The sequence below is a fragment of the Zootoca vivipara genome, chromosome 17, assembly GCF_963506605.1.
Source record: "Zootoca vivipara chromosome 17, rZooViv1.1, whole genome shotgun sequence".
In the NCBI taxonomy this organism is placed as follows: Eukaryota; Metazoa; Chordata; class Lepidosauria; order Squamata; family Lacertidae; genus Zootoca; species Zootoca vivipara.
In genome coordinates this window covers 28,594,225-28,612,140 of record NC_083292.1, presented here as the reverse complement: position 1 = coordinate 28,612,140, position 17,916 = coordinate 28,594,225, and the positions used below count along the sequence as shown (strand labels likewise).

The window sequence follows — 17,916 nt, the reverse complement described above, 5'->3', positions numbered from 1 at the left end:
ACCCGGCTCCTTGAACCATACCCCATCTTGGTTGCCCTCACTCTGCACACATTCCAATTGGTGGGGATACACAATTCTGACCATACTAAGCCTCCTGGTGTATATTTTGCTCTGGGAGGCTTAGTTCGGTCAGAATTGAGTATACACTTCCAAGGTTAACACTAAATACTTCTGGTAAATGAGCCACCATAGCTGCAAGAGGGCCGTGAAATTTTTTGTGTCCCAGGCTTTTTAGACTCATCTACCCATGTACTAGGGACGCGGGTGGCGCTGCGGGTTAAACCACAGAGCCTAGGGCTTGCTAATCAGAACATTGGCGGTTCGAATCCCCGTGACGGGGTGAGCTCCCGTTGCTCGGTCCCTGCTCCTGCCCACCTAGCAGTTCAAAAGCACGTCAAAGTGGAGGCGAACTCCTGTGCTGGTATTATGGTTCGCTTTGTTTGTTTAATTGTTTGGGTTTTTTTGTCTTGTTTGCTTTATTCGCTTTCTACGTTTTACTTTTCTACATGTTGTTTTTTAAAGAATTTCAATAAAGATTATTTTAATTTTTTAAAAAAAGCACATCAAAGTGCAAGTAGATAAATAGGTAAGGTAAATGGTGGGAAGGTAAATGGCGTTTCCGTGTGCTGTTCTGGTTCGCCAGAAGCGGCTTAGTCATGCTGCCCACATGACCTGGAAGCTGTACACCAGCTCCCTCGGCCAATAACGCGAGATGAGTGCCGCAACCAGAGTCGGTCATGACTGGACCCAATGGTCAGGGGTCCCTTTACCTTTACCCATGTACAGGGGGGTACTGGGGACATGAATTTTTTTCCAGCTCTCCTACCCGAATACCTTGCTCCTATTTTTACTTGGCTTCCAAATCTCATTGGTATATACCAGGCATCCCCAAACTGCGGCCCTCCAGATGTTTTGGCCTACAACTCCCATGATCCCTAGCTAACAGGACCAGTGGTCAGGGATGATGGGAATTGTAGTCCAAAACATCTGGAGGGCCGAAGTTTGGGGGTGCCTGGTATATACCCACCCAACTGCTGCTTTTATCCCTCCCCCAGCACACAATAGCTACCTGAGCTTCCCCACCTCCTGATTTTTCCACAAAAGGTGCCCTGTTTTGCCCAGTATCAGCATTTGCTACTTGGAATGTCTTAATGCTTGAAGGTAAAGGGACCCCTGACCATTATGTGGCATCCTCAGGAAACAAGCAGCAGCTCGCTAATATCTAATTTCTTAGTCCCATCAGGTTCAAGACAGCATCAACAGGCTCCCAGACTTGTCCAGAGTGTACAACGTACCAATTTAGAGAAGCTGAGAGGGATGTATTCTGACCCTGACCCTGAGGTTCCCCAACTATGTTATGCATTAAGTTAACTGCAGTACTCCTTCTGGCCACCATGGCTGCAGTTCTTGCCCTGCCCACTGTGGCTGCAGTTCTCACTCAGGTCCACAACATGCAAATGAAGGATTGAGAGTGCTGTTCACGGATTGGGTAGCTAAGGGAAGTTTGTTACTGTTGCAAGTTACTGAGTACTATATAAGCCAGTTGGCTAAGCTACTGTTCAGTCTGGGACTCAGAGCTAGAATAAAGAGCTAGTTGTTTTGAGAGCTCTGTCTTCATCCTGCTTACCCACTATTCAACAGACTATCTACACAGCAGATCTGAGGAAGCCAGATCAGACTGCTTCATTCCCCAGACTGGGTTCAGTCCCCACCAGTTAGACAGGAGTACAGCAGGGGGAAAGCAGAAAGGAAGTTCACACACTTTATAAAAGCTAGGTTTATTGAACCCCTGGGTGCAATAACAGGAGGGCTGGAGCCACCGCAGGCTCTTCTGGGGGGTGGGGAGTGATGGCCGACTGCTTTCAGAGAGGTGATCTTGTTCACTTGTACCCCTCATTTTCGAAAGAGACTGTTGAGGTGCAGAAACGGCCTGGTGCGCCTGGATGGGCAGGCAAAGGGAGCTGAGTGTGGGGAAGCCAGGGCCCTCGCGCCTCGTGGGGGTCAGGATTCCCAGAAATGGGCATCGGCCTGTGCCAGCTCCAACAGATACTTCTCCAATACTTCAGCATCTTCACGGAAACGGTCGCAGAAAGATTTGACGAGCCCCGCTGCACTGCTTTCATACTGCACCAGTACAACATCTTTACCTGGAAAGGGGCGGGTAGGAGGAGGAGAAATGATCAAAGTCAGTAGATAGACCATCCCAGATGGGTGATGCTCTTTCAGGGGTATCATTATCTTCCCACCCCCTAGTGGGTCCAATTTGACAGGTGGACCCACCTATCAATCACCTGGTGTCACTACAACATCAGGAGCTGCTGCACTTTGATGTCCCAATTGCTGGGACTTCAAAGTGCATCAAAGCACTGTAAAAATCCCTTTGGCTGTTTGCAGACAATCACACACACCCCCACTTGTCCCGCTGCTCTTTTGGACCTATGAAGGCTTTCAGACAGCTCCTGTTGCAAAGCATCTGGAACTGTTAGAGCGTTTGAAACTGAGCAGGATTTAACCCCTGCTCATTAACATGTCAGCAGGGATTAAATCTTGCTGCTTCGGCTGAGGATATCTGCTCCTTCTGGGAATGGGATGCACAGCCAATGGTGGATTTAACCCTGCCCTCCCACCCATCAGCTGACCTCACCAGCGACATCAGCTGATGGGCGTGGTTTGGGGAAAATGGCCATGTAGCCCAAAATAATACTATTAAAATAAATAAATAAACCAATATTTCTGATGCCACCCTGATGCCACGGCTGAATCAGTTGAACTAGGAAATAACCAGAAGAGGATGATAGAGTCATAGAAAGGTAGAGTTGGAAGGGACCCCCCAAGGGTCATCATTCATTCATTCATTCATTCATTCATACTTTTCAAGTTTATACATTTCACTATTTTTTTTTACATTTCACTAATTTTACAATCATTCTGACATTTCAAAACCTGACTTCCCCCTTTCTGCGGTTCCTTAAATTTACTTTTTAATATCTTCTGCATATCCAAATTAACTTAATTTGTTCATTTATTCATCTTCTTTAAATATATACTCTTATAAAAGTTCAGGTTACTACAATAATCCTGCCGTTTTAATCTGTTTATAATTCATCTGCAAATATCCAATAAACTACTTCTTTTATAAAAGATTGTTATATTGATTGCTTATTCTTCTGGTAAGTTTCACCATTTCTGCATATTCCATAAGTTTTTGTATCCATTCTTCCTTTGCTAAGACTTCTGCTTCTTTCCATTTTTGGGCAAGTAACATTCTTGCCGCTGTAGTAGCATGCGTGAATAAGTTTCTATGCATTTTAGGTGGTTCTGTCCCTAGAATTCCCAAAAGAAAAGCTTCTGCTTTTGTTTTTGTTTTTTAAAACATCATATGTGATGGTCTTGTAGTAAGGTTAAAGCTTACTGGGAAAGGATATATGGATGTCAGGGGGTCTCTCTACAGAGAGCCCCCACCAATCATCCTCACCAGCTCCTTGCCCAGCATCAGCACTAGCAGCAAGTCAGGAGAAAGGAATGAGGAAGTTAGCGGAGGAAGTTATCCCTGAGAGAGGGATAGGGGAGGAGGAGCACGGAGGGCTTTCGGACACAGGGGAGTCAGGAAAGAGGCCCTTCCCTCTGACGCCAGAATTGAGGCGTGCGCCCACCCGCGTAGGACCAGGGGGCGGCGCTTTGGGGTGCCGAGGCATTTATGCTGGGCAAAGACCCGCAAGAAGCCATTGCGGGGTTCTGACACGGACTGAGCAGTCATGTTTGCTGATGTCTTTGCACTGTAAATAGCATGCACAATAAAACTCTGAAAGACAAGACGGAGTGGAGTGTCTTTACTCAAGAGTAGCCGCAGCCATCTCTGACAATGATGAGATGAAAAGGAGGTTTAAAATAACTCCCGAGGGTCATCTATTCCAGCTCCCTGCAATGCACGAATCTCTTCCCCACGACCCTGAGCTTAAGACGTGCTCTACTGACCACTGCTCTTACCTTGCAGGCGGGTGTTTGCTTGGACAAACAACTTGCGTTCTTCCTTGCGCAGCAGCACAGTCTTGCGCAGGCTCAGGAAATGCTGGGGCTCCTCGTCTGTCACCGCAGAGTACGCCTCGTAGAGGCTGCGCCCACCTGCCACATCCGCTGTGGACTTCAGCACCTTTGGAACAGAAGAGCAGCACCCTGCTGGTTAGGCCCCTCACTCTCCCCAAGGGAAGAGACCCTGGGCTCGTCCTTCCCTCCCTGGCCCTTACCTGCAGTTTGCGGAGAAAGTGCTCCAGTGCAGGCTTCCCTATCGTGCTGATCTTGCTGCGGTCCAGGGACACCACCGCATCGGGTTTGCCATCTCTGCCGGTGGTACGTTGCAGAGATACCAGTCCCCCGCCAGCTTCCAGGAGAACCCTCAAGATGACAAAGCGCGCCTGCATGTGGGCCTGCGGTGGCGGGAAGGCGACACAATGCCATTTAGAAAAAGCAGCTTTGTTTCAATATTGGAGTACAGTGGTAAGACTTTTATACGCACCAAAACGGAAGGACTCGTCATTACCCGCAATGGAGGAATGGCTGTTGAAATGACTGTTGAAATGGCTGTCGACATGTTTAATCGGAGAAAAGTCACGGCCAACATTTACTAAAGACTGGAAATTTCTTATAGACTTTTTGCGCGAGAAAGAAACCCAAAGGGTATTTGGGTTTGAGGACTAAATATAATGTTGGCTTACAGAAAGTGGATTTGTTGGGTGTTATCTTGGAGAGGGTGCATTGAAAATTTTATATATACAGGTGAAACTTGAAAAATTATAATATCGTTGAAAAGTGCATTTATTTCAGTAACGCAACTTAAAAGGTGAAACCGATATAGGAGATAGATGCATGACATGCAAAGCAAGATATGTCAAGCCTTTATTTGTTGTAATTGTAATTATTTGTCGTTAGGTGGGTCAATTATAAATGGAATGAATTTAATTAATGAAATGTAATAGCGATATTTATTTTTGTATTATTGTAACTATTTGTTTTATTACTGTGGAATTTCCAAAAGAAAGCATTTGTAAAAATTAAAAAAAAAGTTGTATTATGAAATAAATGCACTTTTCGACAATAATCAAATTTTCCGAGTTTCACCTGTAAATAGCTGACAGATGAAGAATCCGAAGTTCTCCTTTTTTCTGTTTCACCCCACCCTCTTTCTTTCTCTCTCTTTTTTCTTTTTCCTTTCCCTCTCTTCCTATCTCTTCCTCTCCTTTTCTGGTCTGTGTTTTTATTAAGATTAGCCTGTAATAAGAAATGATATTTCATATTAATTTTTGGATTCTTTCTCCAAATTTTAATAAAATATTTTTTAAAAAAAAAGGAGAGGAGAGAAGGAATTCTCAACTGAGACTCTGAAGTCCAGAAAAGACAATGGGGGGCAGGGAACTTACCTTTCCTGTGGGCCAAATTTGACAGGTGAGTGAAGGTTACCCACTTGCCATTCCCCTGATGCCACAAGCCTCTCTTCACCCACCCAGGGATATCTTTCCTCTACCCATTCCAGCATCAGGACTGCACCTGCCGCCATGTTCCGGACTCCGGAGTGTAGAACTCCAGCGCCAGCAGCCCGGCACGCACCATGTTCAGCCAGTTAATGTAGATCACATCTTCAGCATCTTCTCCTTTCAGTTCAAAGATCCTTGTGGGCAGAGAAGGAAGGGGAAGGATTATCACAGCAAAAGGGATGGGAGGGGGGTTCAGAGCTGCCACAGCCTCGGAATAAAACACATCCAGGTTTGCAAAGTGCCCTCCCCCCCCCTAAGAGATTCAAGTTGTAGGGGGGCAGCCAGAATGTCAGAGATCTGGGGCGGGAGCTATGAACTCTCTTGCCTTCGTAAAAAATAGCCTTTTGCGATGACTTTGGCTAGTTGGGAAGAACATAAATTCTCCCCATGAATAAATAAAATACCCTGAAAGGCAGCATAAAAAACAAACAAACAAAAACTTAGCAGTCACATTTTCCCCGGAGCTAATAGTTTTGTCCAAAACAAGGATGCAGAAAGGCCAAGGGGGCCAAATGGAGCTGTCCAGAACTCTCTATGTGGCCCTCGGAACACTCTACAAGTCCCACCTGCTCACCAGGCCTGCTTCACACCTTCCTCGAGACTTTTAGCCTGGCTGGGAATTTGTTCCCTGAACTCTGACAATCCCTCTTGCTTGTCCTGGATGGACAGGGAAGAGTGGATGTAGAAACCAGCTGACCTTACCAAGGAAAACTTGCATCTATTGCCTGCCCCACTTTTGCCTCTGGCCCTGCCCATCACTGGGATGCAGGCCCCAAAAGATTGCCCAGAAGGAAACCTGGCCCTTGAGGCGGAAAAAGGTTTCCCAGTCCCGGTTTAAAATCTTTATTATCTGAAATACAGCCCCCCTCTCAACCACAGCCTGGGACTTTGGGGGGGTCTTGCCTGCTAAGGGCTCCATCTTGTGCTTCTCCTCCCCCTCACCCCACATGCCGCTGCTACCTCAGGTCCTCACCCCAAAACCTCCTTGTTCAGGCACAGGTACAGCCCCACACACTCGGCCCGGCACTCCTCGTAACTCGATGCAACGTTCGAAAACTTGCTGTCCCATGTCTCGCCGCCTCGGTACCAGCTTCTAATCTATGGGGAAGAGTGAGAGAAGAGTGAAGGGCCAGACAGCCGCGAGTGTCTTGGACAAGTGAACTGAGCCGGCTGTCTCAGGGGAAGGAGCAGCCCTGGCCTCCCGATCTTAAAATGGTCACCTGCTCTGCTCTGGACCAGATCGGTGGGCAGGGGTTGATTCTCTAAGTCAGCCAGAATCTGCGTAAAACAGAGCTATGGGCTTGCTTTCCCCCTCCTCTTCCCTCCTCCCCGCTTCTTCCTTGTGTGTCGTGCCTGCTAGTTTTTAAACCTGAGGCTAAGGGTTGTGTTGGTTTTTTTAAAAAAAGTTGCTCTGCCAGCCTTTTTGGCTAAAAAGTAGGGTTATTTTTTTTTAAATAAAATAGCTGCCACATGAATTCTGCACCTTAAGGAGCAAAAATGCTGATCCCACAGAGAGGAAGGGGAAAACCACATTCCATATTGTAGAATAATACAGTGGTACCTCAGTTTTTGAGTGTCTCAGAAGCTGAATGTTTCAGTTTTCGAACTTCGGAAACCCGGAAGTACAGTAAATGCTTCCGTTTTCGAACGCACCTCGGAAGTAGAATGGCTTCCACTGTGTTTTTTATCCCATTTTCTCCATTGGCTTTGCAGGCTGCCCTTTGTGCCTCGGTTATCGAATGTTTTGGAAGTCGAAGGGTCTTCCGGAATGGGTTACATTCGACAACCAAGGCACCACTGCATATCAGTGCAAGATATACAAATCATTATAATTTATTCTGCATCTGTTGGTTACAGGGAAGGGCCATGAACTTACACAGAGGCTTGATTTCCTCCACCACCACCGAAATCCTCCCAAGCTCTATTCTGGAATTTAGAACTTAAGCACGCATGTGCTTTCCAACTCTTCTGTTACACCATGAGGGCTACAAACCTGGGGTGCCTCCCCCCCCCTTTCCTTTAAAAAGAGAACTAACTGTGATTCAAAGGACACTGAACTCTAGGTCTGATGCAGAAACTGCCCAAGTGGTGCAAAGGACAATAAAGAAGGGGGGGGGACTTCTTTAAGAAGTCACAAGCACTTCTAATCCTCACAGGAAACATGCGAAGGCGTTACCTGTTCTCCCGTTTCTGGGTTGATCACTGCCTTGTGGTCAAAGTTGAAGGCCCCGGAGTCATCCTGCCAGGACGAAAGAGAGAATGCTCAAAAACTGAGGCTGCGCATAATGAAGGACAGAAGCAATTATTGTTGGAGGGAATGTGGGCAACAAGGATCTTTCATACATACATGCTCAGATTCTCTGAGAATAGCTGCATATTGGAATTTGATATTTAAATGAATGAACACTGTAAAGTCCATTGGTTCTTCTTATTTCCAATGAGCATGAAAAGGGGGTATATAAAACATTAACAGCTTTCACGTTATGGGCTGCTCGACGAGAAATTGCAAAATCCTGGAAGCTGGCGGTCAACTTAACTTTTGAGGAATGGCTCCACAGACTTTTTTTGCATGCTGCACTTGCAGGGAAATTGGTGTATGATATGAAACTGGCCAAAGAAAAAGCAAAATGACTTTTTCCCAAGCTGGGGAGCCCACTCATGGAATACATTAAGGGACATAATACAAGGTTTCCCTCTTTCATCTGCCTTCCTGTGGCAGTGGAACATAGGCCGAAATGGCTTCTGTCCCCTGCCACCCGGACTCTTAATTTCTTCTGCTTTGGATATCCTCAAAAGCCTGTTTTGTGGGGGTGGGGGGAGAGGGGGTTAGGTGCCCACCTGGACAAAGAGCTTCCCGCTGCCGTGACCCAGGAGTTCATGGAGTCCAACTTGAACCTCGAAGGAAGGCCCCTTCCACTGGATGTAGAGATCCTGCAAGAGGATGTGTAAATAAATAAAGCAAAGCTGGCTGTTTTATTACTTCCCCCCAGGGTTTGGGACCATTTTTTAAAAATGCATTAAAAATCAGTGAATAATCCTTGCATGCCCCACTCCTGCAACAACCCCCACCCCATTTTCCCTGCCCCTCCGCAAAAATACACCCCCCCCTCCAGACACACACACACACCTTGTCCTCTTCTGCCAGGAATGTCAGCTTCTCCTTCTGTGTGGAGTAGGCCACAGCTAGCACATTCCCCAGCGAGACGTTCTTGAAGCCGTCTGTCTGGCGGATGTCATCATCTGGGAAAGGGGAAGAAGAACCAGGCAGGATCTGCTAAAACTGGGTTCTGCACCCTCCCGTTTGCAAATCGCAGGCTTCGTTCTCCCTCATGACTCGACAGGCCGGGAGAAAAAGTGGTGTTTTGCAAGCGGCACCTGGGATCGCTCTTCCTCCTCATGGGCGGGAGGTAATCCTGCTTAGTGCTGAGCTGGGGGTGTGCTGAGCTCTCCCCAAGAACTCCATCCTCGTGCTTAGCAGGATCAACCGCCTTTCGCATCAGGATCACAGGGGCTGCCTTAAAGCACCTTTCAAAGGGGCTATTTGAGGCAGCAAGCACCTCTCTCGCTGGGAGGAGACCCACAAGGAAGCACACAAGATGCTTCAAACAGCACCTTGGAGCAGTTATTTCACTGCTGTCCATCAATGGGCAAGCGCAGATTCAATCCCCCTACTTGGGTCGCCAGCAACATTCGCTTCCTCTTCCAATTCACTTACCAAACGGCAATCCCTGGTCCTGTTATTCTAGCTACATTTAGGCCTGTGCTAGGACAGGGGTATGTTCCTACTGGCTTCTCACCAGCTCCTCTTGTCACTCTATTCCTTCCGGCACACTTTTGTATTTTGTTTCCCTGGGACGATAGTCCAAGTTAGGAAGCCTGCCAGGCCCTGTTCCATTCCATCCTGCCCCCCAACCCACCGTCCCTTGGTCACGGAACATGCTTTCTTCTCACTGCGCTGCTTTGGGCCCTTCGGTCTCACCCTAGTGTCTTTCCTCCTCTCCCACCCCTTTTTTGGTATTTCCATAGTCCTTTTTACAGGCCCCGTCAATGGCAGAGAGGGGAGAAAACGAGCGTTTCGCCAGCCCTGGAAGCAGCACTTCAAGGCAACACTTGTGGAATTTCTCCTGCTACCATGTGGTCAAGGCAGAATAATAATAATAATAATAATAATAATAATAATAATAATAATAATAATATATTATTTATACCCCGCCCATCTGGCTGGGTTTCCCCAGCCACTCTGGGCGGCTTCCAACAAAACATTAAAATAATCTATTAAGCATTAAAAGCCTCCCTAAATAGGGCTGCCTTCAGATGTCCTCTAAAAGTCTGGTAGTTGTTTTTCTCTTTGACATCTGGTGGGAGGGTGTTCCACAGGGCGGGTGCCACTACCGAGAAGGCCCTCTGCCTGGTTCCCTGAAACTTGGCTTCTTGCAGCGAGGGAACCGCCAGAAGGCCCTCGGCAGTGGACCTCAGTGTCCAGGCAGAATGATGGGGGTGGAGACGCTCCTTCAATTTTATTATTTGTACTGCTTCCATCTGACCAGGCAGCGACTCTCCAGCGTTTCAGACAGAGGTCTTTCCCACCCCTGCTTGGAAATACTGGGGATTCGGCGTGGGACCTTCTGTATGCCAAAGGGAGATCCTTGACCACCAAGTCCCACCCCTTCCCCACAGCCTGCCACCTTCCCCCCAAACCTGCCGCCGACCAGACCCTCACAATTTGGGATGTTGATGCCGGCGGGGATCCCGCTCCCGGCAAAGGTCAGCACGTCAAGCGAGGTGAAGTCGGGCTTCAGGAAAGCGTCTTTCTCGAAGGCGCGAGGCCACGGCAGCTCCTCCAGCAAGCGCTCAGCCGCTGCCACAAGTCGAGCGAACTTTGCACTCATGGCCTTGTTCACAACCGCAACGAAGCCTGGTGGGGGTAAAAGGGTGGAGAGGCACCGTGAGGAAGCCGAGTCTTAAGGGCCTCCATTTCTGCCCGTCCCCCCCCATTCCTGCATTGCAGGGGGGTGGACTAGAATACTCTTGGGGTCCCTTCCAACTCTACAATTATATGATCATCTCACCGACCTGTCTCTTGGCTACCATCTCCCCGTAGGCCAAGCCTACGAAATAGGACAGTCCCCAAATTCTACTTGCAAGAGCAGAAGAGACTTTTGGTGTGACGATCTGTGGATAGCTCAGTTGGCAGAGCGTGAGACTCTTAAGCTCAGGGTCGTGGGTTTGCGCCCCACATTGGGCAAAAGATTCATGCATTGCAGGGGGTTGGACTAGATGACCCCCAAGGTCCCTTCCAACTCTACAGTTCTATGATTCTATGATCCCCACCAGGTCTCTTCGAAAGAGAGAGTGGCCCGTATGTCCCCCTTCTGGGGGGAAACAAAGAATCTCGCTGGATGTGGAGATTGCATCCTCCCCAAATCTCCAACCCTGCCTCCACTGAGAGCAGGGTGATGCGTTGAGAGGAGCGTGGAAACATTTTTCTCCGGGTGGCTGCTTTCCCTTTTTTTGGGGGGGGGCACATGCTGGGGCAGTCACGGCCAGGGGCAAAAGTGGGCAGAGCAATGGACGTAAAAGTTACCTTTGTACAGTAAGCTAGTTTATACGCACACTCACCCCTCTTTGCCCTCCCTCCAGGCAAGCAGGAGGCATTAGCAGAGTGCAAAGACAGGTTCCAGCCAGGCAAAAACATTCAAGGAAGGTGCAATTCAGGGCCAGCAAGGGCCGAGAGCTGGGGAGAGTGAACCTCAAGGGCCAGACTGAGAGGCATTTGGCCCTCGAATCTGAGGTTGCCCTGTCTCCAGGTTAAAGCTAACCCAACAGTCCAGACCCCAAGCTTCCCCCTGCTCAGGCGAAGTAATAGTAGTACTAGTAATAACAATAATAATTGTATTATGTTTATAATAATTTTATAATAATTTTATTATTTGTACCCCAGCCATCAGATTGGGTTGCTTCAGCCACTCTGAGCTGCTTCCAACAAATATACATTGTGTTTTTTTGGGGGGGGGAGGCAAGACAGCTTAGATCCCAACCGCAATCCCCAACCCCAGTAGTCTCCCACCCAATCCTGTCCCAAAGGTGGGCTTCCTACCATTTATGACACACCTGAAAAGTGGGTTGGGTGGGGAGGAGGAGACCGATAATGCTGGGAACTTTAGTCATTATTATCATTATACAGTGAAAGCGGGGAGAGAAGAGAACCCGGGAGGAAAGCAAAAAAGGGCATTGAATGGTCAACGACTGGCGTGAGATCGTACTACTCGCAGGTGGGGAATGGGGACTTTGAGCTAATACAGTACCTTCAAATTCCCCACGGGAACCATAGGGATCTCGGTAGCTTTCGATGAAACCTATATAGCTGTGGACACAAATCAATCAATAAATAAATAAATTGGGGAGGGGGAGAGAGAGGGAGGTTCTTTATGTTAGCTAAACCTGGGGCAACTGTTACTCTTTCCCCCAATCAACAAGGGTGGGTGGGGTAACCCTCCCTTATTGTGCCAGTTCCTGGGAAGCAGCATTCATTCAGGACACACCCTGAATCTGGATTAAGAGACTCCACTGATCTGTGCCAGGCTCTCCGGACTCACCTCTCCACAATGGGCCCCTTGTCGCGAATCCAGCAGCGGGAGCCTTCCTTGTGTTCCACGATGGAGCCTTGCGTGAAACTGGCAATGTAGTGAGACAGCATCTCTGCCTGCGTGGGGTTGGCTGCGTGTCGCTAGCAGGGAAAGAGGAGAGGGTCTGGAGTCAGGCCCAACCAGCCTGAGGCAGACTCATCCCGCCCTCGATTCTCGCCACCTGCCTCCCCCCCCCCATCCCCTAGAACACCGCTGCTCATAGGCCATGATCTTTTTATTTTTCAAATGGAACAGGTCAGCACTGGCCACAGCATTCAGCTTCCGGAGAATCTCAGCTGTGCTTTATACAACAATACGTCAAGGGCTGAGTCTTTCCATAGGAACCTATCCGGACCCTGAGATCATCCTCTCAGGCCCTTCTTCATGTGCCTCCTCGAGAGGTCTGGAGGGTGGCAACATGGGAACGGGCCTTCTCTGCAGTGGCTCCCCCTTTGTGGAATGCTCTCCCCAGGGAAGTCCAGCTGGCACCTTCATTGTACACCTTTAGGCGCCAGGCAAAAACATTCCTCTTCAACCAGGCCCTGGAGTGACTGACATCCAGAGCCCTTTTAAAATGTGTTGGGGAGGGGAAATTAATGGGTTGCTCCCGTTCTTGTTTTTATTATGTATTTTGTGTTTTCATACAATGGTACCTCGGGTTAAGAACTTAATTCGTTCCGGAGGTCCGTTCTTAACCTGAAACTGTTCTTAACCTGAGGTACCACTTTAGCTAATGGGGCCTCCCGCGCCACCGCCGCGCAATTTCTGTTCTCATCCTGAAGCAAAGTTCTTAACCCGAGGTATTACTTCTGGGTTAGCGGAGTCGGTAACCTGAAGCGTGGTAACCTGAAGTGTCGGTAACCCGAGGTACCACTGTATTGGGATTTTATGTTGTGAACTGCCCTGAGGACTGCGGGAATAGGGCAGTATGCAAATTTAATAAATGACAACAGTAACAACAACAACAAGAGATCTCTAGAGGTCTCTAGACCTCATGGATACGCTTGGAAGAGAACAGGCAAACACATGCTGAAGACTTAGGGCATAGGTGCCAACTCCCAGATTGAAAAATCCAGGATTGGCAGCGCTGCGGCACCGGAAGTCATGCTGCGGCCATTTTGGAACTGTGCAGAGCAGCACCGGAAGTTGCTTCGACGCATGCTCTGCCCATTTCCAAAATGGCCGCAGTGCCAGAAATCGCTTCTGCGCATGTCCAGAGACTCCAGACATGCGCAGAAGGAGCCTCCCCAGGCCGGTAAGAATCCGGGGGATTTACGGGGTCTTTTTAAATCTGGGCTGCCAGTGGGGAACGGCTGGAAAAACGGGGGTTTCCCGGGGAATACGGGAAACTTGGCAGCTATGACTTAGGGTCACACATGTTGCGAAAGGTACAGCTGCCACCAAAAATGATGAACATGCCACAGATGTTCCCTGCCTGTATCCTGAAGCAGAGTTTAAAATCCTGCACTGGGGTGTCAGTTCCCTGCCTCCACTGCCCATCACAGGGAGGTGGAGAATTTGGGGAGGCAGTCGAAGGTGAGCCAGGAAAGCCCTCCCCCTTCCCCCTCACCTGGGCTTTCTGCAAGTTCTCCACAACCTTCTCCAGAAGCGGGGAGTAATCTCCTCGTGTCACAGTGAAGAAGCAGCCGCCAAACTCAAAACATTTAATCTTGGCTGACATGTCAGCGTCAAGCTGAGAATCTGGGTGGAAGAGGGGAGGAAGGTAAACTTTGCAAGGGCTGTGGGGGTGCACAGAGGGGTGTGTGTGCGTGTGCAGGAAGTCCCAAGCGTGGATTAAACAAGGCTGTGCAGCCAAGGGCAGCCCCCCCAAATTGGCAAAAGCTGCCTGAGTTTCCAATTTGCAAGTGAGTACACAAGGAGGGCCCTGCTGGAATAGGCCGAAGGTCCATTTGCTCCAGCCTGCTCTCCTCCTTGCAGTGGCCACACAGGCCACAAAGAGGGCATGAGCGCAACAGCAGCTCTCCGCACTTGTGACTCCTAGAGACTGGCATCCAGAGGCATCCTGGCTCCAGCAGGGGAGGCAGAACATCCTCCGCAAATTTGTCTCGGCTCTCTTTTAAAGCCATCCAAGTTGGTGGCCACCCCTGCCTCCTGTGGGAGCAAACGCCAGAGTTTCAACTATTCATTTATTACTTTTATTTCATAAAATGTACCCTGTTTCTCCAAAAATAAGACGTAGCAGAATTTTTAAGCATTCAAGCCATACCCCAAAAATAAGACATAGTGATAGGCGTAGCAGCAATGCCGGCCGTGGCAGGAGGAAGAGGAAAAAATTAGACATCCCCTGAAAATAAGCCATAGTGTGTTTTTTGGAGGAAAAATAAATATAAGACAGTGTCTTATTTTTGGAGAAACACGGGTATATGCCACTTAATTGTAACCCTCCAAAGCCAAACATTGTGTGAAGAAGTATTCTCCTCTTGCCTGCCCCAAATCTTCAGATATTGGGCTTCACCGGGTGGTTCCGAGTTCCAGGAGTAATGAGAGATAACACAATCTCCACTTTTTTCATACCACACACAATCATTTTCACCTCTATCGTGTTCCCACTTCCTCGCTTTTTCTCTGAACTAAAAGGCCTAAATGCTGTAACTCTCAACAAGGGAGCTGCGCCAACCCCTTGAACATTTCAATTTCCCTTTTATTTAATGTTTTCTCCTGCTCCACGGCTTCCTATGGGAGGCGAGGCAACTGGAGAGCTGCAACTGCAGCACACAGTATTGCAATTGCAGCCACACCTTAAGATACCTGCCCTGTGTCAGCACCACTGATTTCAACAAGTGTTGGCAAAGGAAAACTTCCAGGTTTAGAGAAGTTCCTCCGACCTGGTTACGTGGAGGATATTCCGCAGGTGAGTTAACTGACGGGCTGCTTTACAATCCCGTGTTAAGTATGGAGGACCCGGCTTCTTTTCTGAGAAATATCCAGGTGGATATTTTCAAACTGTACCTTTCAAAAGTTTCAAATCATTTCATGTGTTCATTGTAATCTGGGAATGTTAATAGGGAGTCAGTGTGGCATAATGGTTAGTGTGTTGGACTATGACCTGGAAGATAAAGGTGGTCTATGAATAATAATAATAATAATAATAATAATAATAATAATAATAATAATAATGCCATCACCGGCCCTAAGCAGAGTGTGCTGTGAGCAGGCCAGGAGTCAGGTTGGGGAGGGGGCTGGTCTATGTGGACCCCCCCAAAAAATGCTCTTACCATCTGAAAGCACCGAAGCCAGACGAACCTCGTAGTTCACTTTGCCATCTACCTTCGTCTTAAAAAGCCTTGTGTTGTAAGCACTGATGTTCTGGGGAAAGAGTTAAAGAAAGGGAGAGGTTGGAGCCACAAGTGCAGAGGAAGCTGCCCTCTTGTCTGGAAGCGGCTGCCTGGTGTTCTCAGGCAGAGAAAGGTCCTTCCCATCACTTGCTACCTGGGGTTCTTCCCAAGGGTACATCCCTCTAGAGCTGCCTTACACCAGGTCAGGTTATTTGTCCATCGAACCCCGCAGGATTTGAGGTGAGGGTCTTTCTCAGCCCTACTGTGATCGACCAGGGAGCGGACATTGCATGCAGGCTGCTCTAGTGCCCAGTTACGGCCCCATTCCCTTGATGTAAACAGTGTGCCCATTGGGCCAGAGGACATGCTGTGGGGGACAGGAAGCTGCCTTATTCTACGTCAGACTGGTTGCCCATCTAGGCTGCTCAACCCAGTGTAGATGCGGGGTTCTTGCAGCACCTCAGAATCAAGGAAGTCCTGGGCCAGCTTTGCATCTTCCGTGGTGCAGTTTGCAGAGAAGTAAGTAGATGTGCCCTAGAGAGAAGAGAAAGGGAACGCGGGATAAGCAGGATGTACCTGTCCTTGGAGTTGCCCTGGGCAACAGGACCCCCCCCCCAAAAAAACCCTCTTGGACTATGTGCTCTATGTGGGGCCTCGAAAACTACAACTAATCCAGAACGCAGCTGCCAGACTGGTGACTGCGAATGGCCAGCAGGACCCTATAACACCGGTCCTGAAAGACCTACATTGGCTCCCAGTACACTTCTGAGCACAATTCAAAGCGTTGGTGTTGACCTTTAAAGCCCTAAATGGCCCAGTATACCTGAAGAAGTGTCTCCACCCCCATTGTCCAGCCCGGACACCGAGGTCCAGCTCCAAGGGCCTTCTGGCGGTTCCCTCACTGTGAGGTGACAGGGAACAGGCCTTCTCAGTAGTGGTGCCTGCCCTATGGAACGCCCTCCCATCAGGTGTGAAGGAGATAAACAACTATATGGTTTATAGAAGACATCCCTGTACAGTGATTTTTTAAAATGGTTGGCGTTTTAATTGTGTTCGTAGTATTTTGTTGGGAGCCACCCAGAGTGACTGAGGCAACCCAGTCAGATAGGTGGCATATAAATAATAAAATCCCTTCCAATCAGGATTCAGGCCTCATCATGGGACTGAAACTGCCTTGGTCACGCTGGTTGATGATCTCCGGCAGGCTAGGGACAAAGGTGAGAGCTGTTTCCTAGTCCTGCTGGATCTCTCAGCGGCTTTTGACACCATCGACCATAACATCCTTCTGGACCGTCTAGAGGGGTTGGGAGCTGGGGGCACTGTCTTGCAGTGGTTCTGCTCCTTCCTCCTGGGCCGTGTTCAGAAAGTGGTGGTGGGGGATGAGTGTTCAGACCCCTGGGCTGTCACCTGTGGGGTGCCTCAGGGTTCCGTCCTCTCCCCCATGCTTTTTAACATCTATATGAAGCCGCTGGGAGAGATCATCAGGGGGTTTGGGCTGGGTGTTCACCAGTATGCGGATGACACCCAACTCTATCTCTCTTTTAAATCAGAACCAGTGAAGGCGGTGAAGGTCCTGTGTGAGTGCCTGGAGGCGGTTGGAGGATGGATGGGGGCTAACAGATTGAGGTTGAATCCTGACAAGACAGGAGTACTGTTTTTTGGGAACAGGGGGTGGGCACGTGTGGGGGACTCCCTGGTCTTGAATGGGGTCACTGTGCCCCTGAAGGACCAGGTGCGCAGCCTGGAAGTCATTTTGGACTCATAGCTGTCCATGGAGCCACAGGTTAATTCTGTGTCCAGGGCGGCTGTCTATCAGCTCCATCTGGTACACAGGCTGAGACCCTACCTGCCCGCAGACTGTCTCACCAGAGTGGTGCATGCTCTAGTTATCTCCCGCTTGGCTTACTGCAACGCGCTCTACGTGGGGCTACTTTTGAAGGTGACCTGGAAACTGCAATTAATCCAGAATGCGGCAGCTAGACTGGTGACTGAGAGTGGCCGCCGAGACCACATAACCTAAGAGACCTACATTGGCTCCCAGTATGTTTCCGAGCACAATTCAAAGTGTTGGTGCTGACCTTTAAAGCCTTAAACGGCCTCGGTCCTGTATACCTGAAGGAGCGTCTCCACCCCCATCATTTAGCCCGGACACTGAGATCCAGCGCCGAGGGCCTTCTGGCAATTCCCTCACTGCGAGAAGCAAAGCTACAGGCAACCAGGCAGAGGGCCTTTTCGGTAGTGGCGCCCGCTCTGTGGAACGCCCTCCCATCAGAGGTCAAGGAGATAAACAACTACCTGACATTTAGAAAACACCTAAAGGCAGCCCTGTTTAGGGAAGTTTTTAATCTGTGATGTTTTAATGTATTTTAATCTTTGTTGGAAGCCGCCCAGAGTGGTGGGGGAAACCCAGCCAGATGGGCGGGGTATGAATAATAAATAATAATAAATTATCAAGCAATGCTTGCT

General features: G+C 49.0%; 1 protein-coding gene across 8 annotated transcripts in view; it reads right to left on the bottom strand.

Annotated features, from left to right (window-relative positions):
- Positions 1-1,347: 1,347 nt before the first annotated feature.
- The window catches only part of DPP3 (dipeptidyl peptidase 3), a 29,169-nt gene continuing 12,600 nt past the window's right edge, over positions 1,348-17,916 (bottom strand). For 6 of the 8 annotated variants that reach the window (XM_035098656.2, XM_035098652.2, XM_035098655.2 and 3 more), the window contains 14 exons: positions 15,910-15,984; positions 15,391-15,481; positions 13,725-13,855; positions 12,125-12,255; positions 11,834-11,892; positions 10,249-10,443; positions 8,656-8,768; positions 8,367-8,459; positions 7,705-7,767; positions 6,502-6,626; positions 5,542-5,662; positions 4,245-4,424; positions 3,988-4,150; positions 1,349-2,147 (listed from right to left, as the gene is read on the bottom strand). In XM_035098656.2, the coding sequence (XP_034954547.1) occupies positions 2,002-2,147; positions 3,988-4,150; positions 4,245-4,424; positions 5,542-5,662; positions 6,502-6,626; positions 7,705-7,767; positions 8,367-8,459; positions 8,656-8,768; positions 10,249-10,443; positions 11,834-11,892; positions 12,125-12,255; positions 13,725-13,855; positions 15,391-15,481; positions 15,910-15,984 (1,686 nt within the window). In that variant the 3' untranslated portion in view covers positions 1,349-2,001. Of the gene's footprint in view, positions 2,148-3,987; positions 4,151-4,244; positions 4,425-5,541; positions 5,663-6,501; positions 6,627-7,704; positions 7,768-8,366; positions 8,460-8,655; positions 8,769-10,248; positions 10,444-11,833; positions 11,893-12,124; positions 12,256-13,724; positions 13,856-15,390; positions 15,482-15,909; positions 15,985-17,916 lie in introns of all 8 variants that reach the window. The other 2 variants (XM_060269316.1, XM_035098657.2) reach the window with 1 other exon arrangement.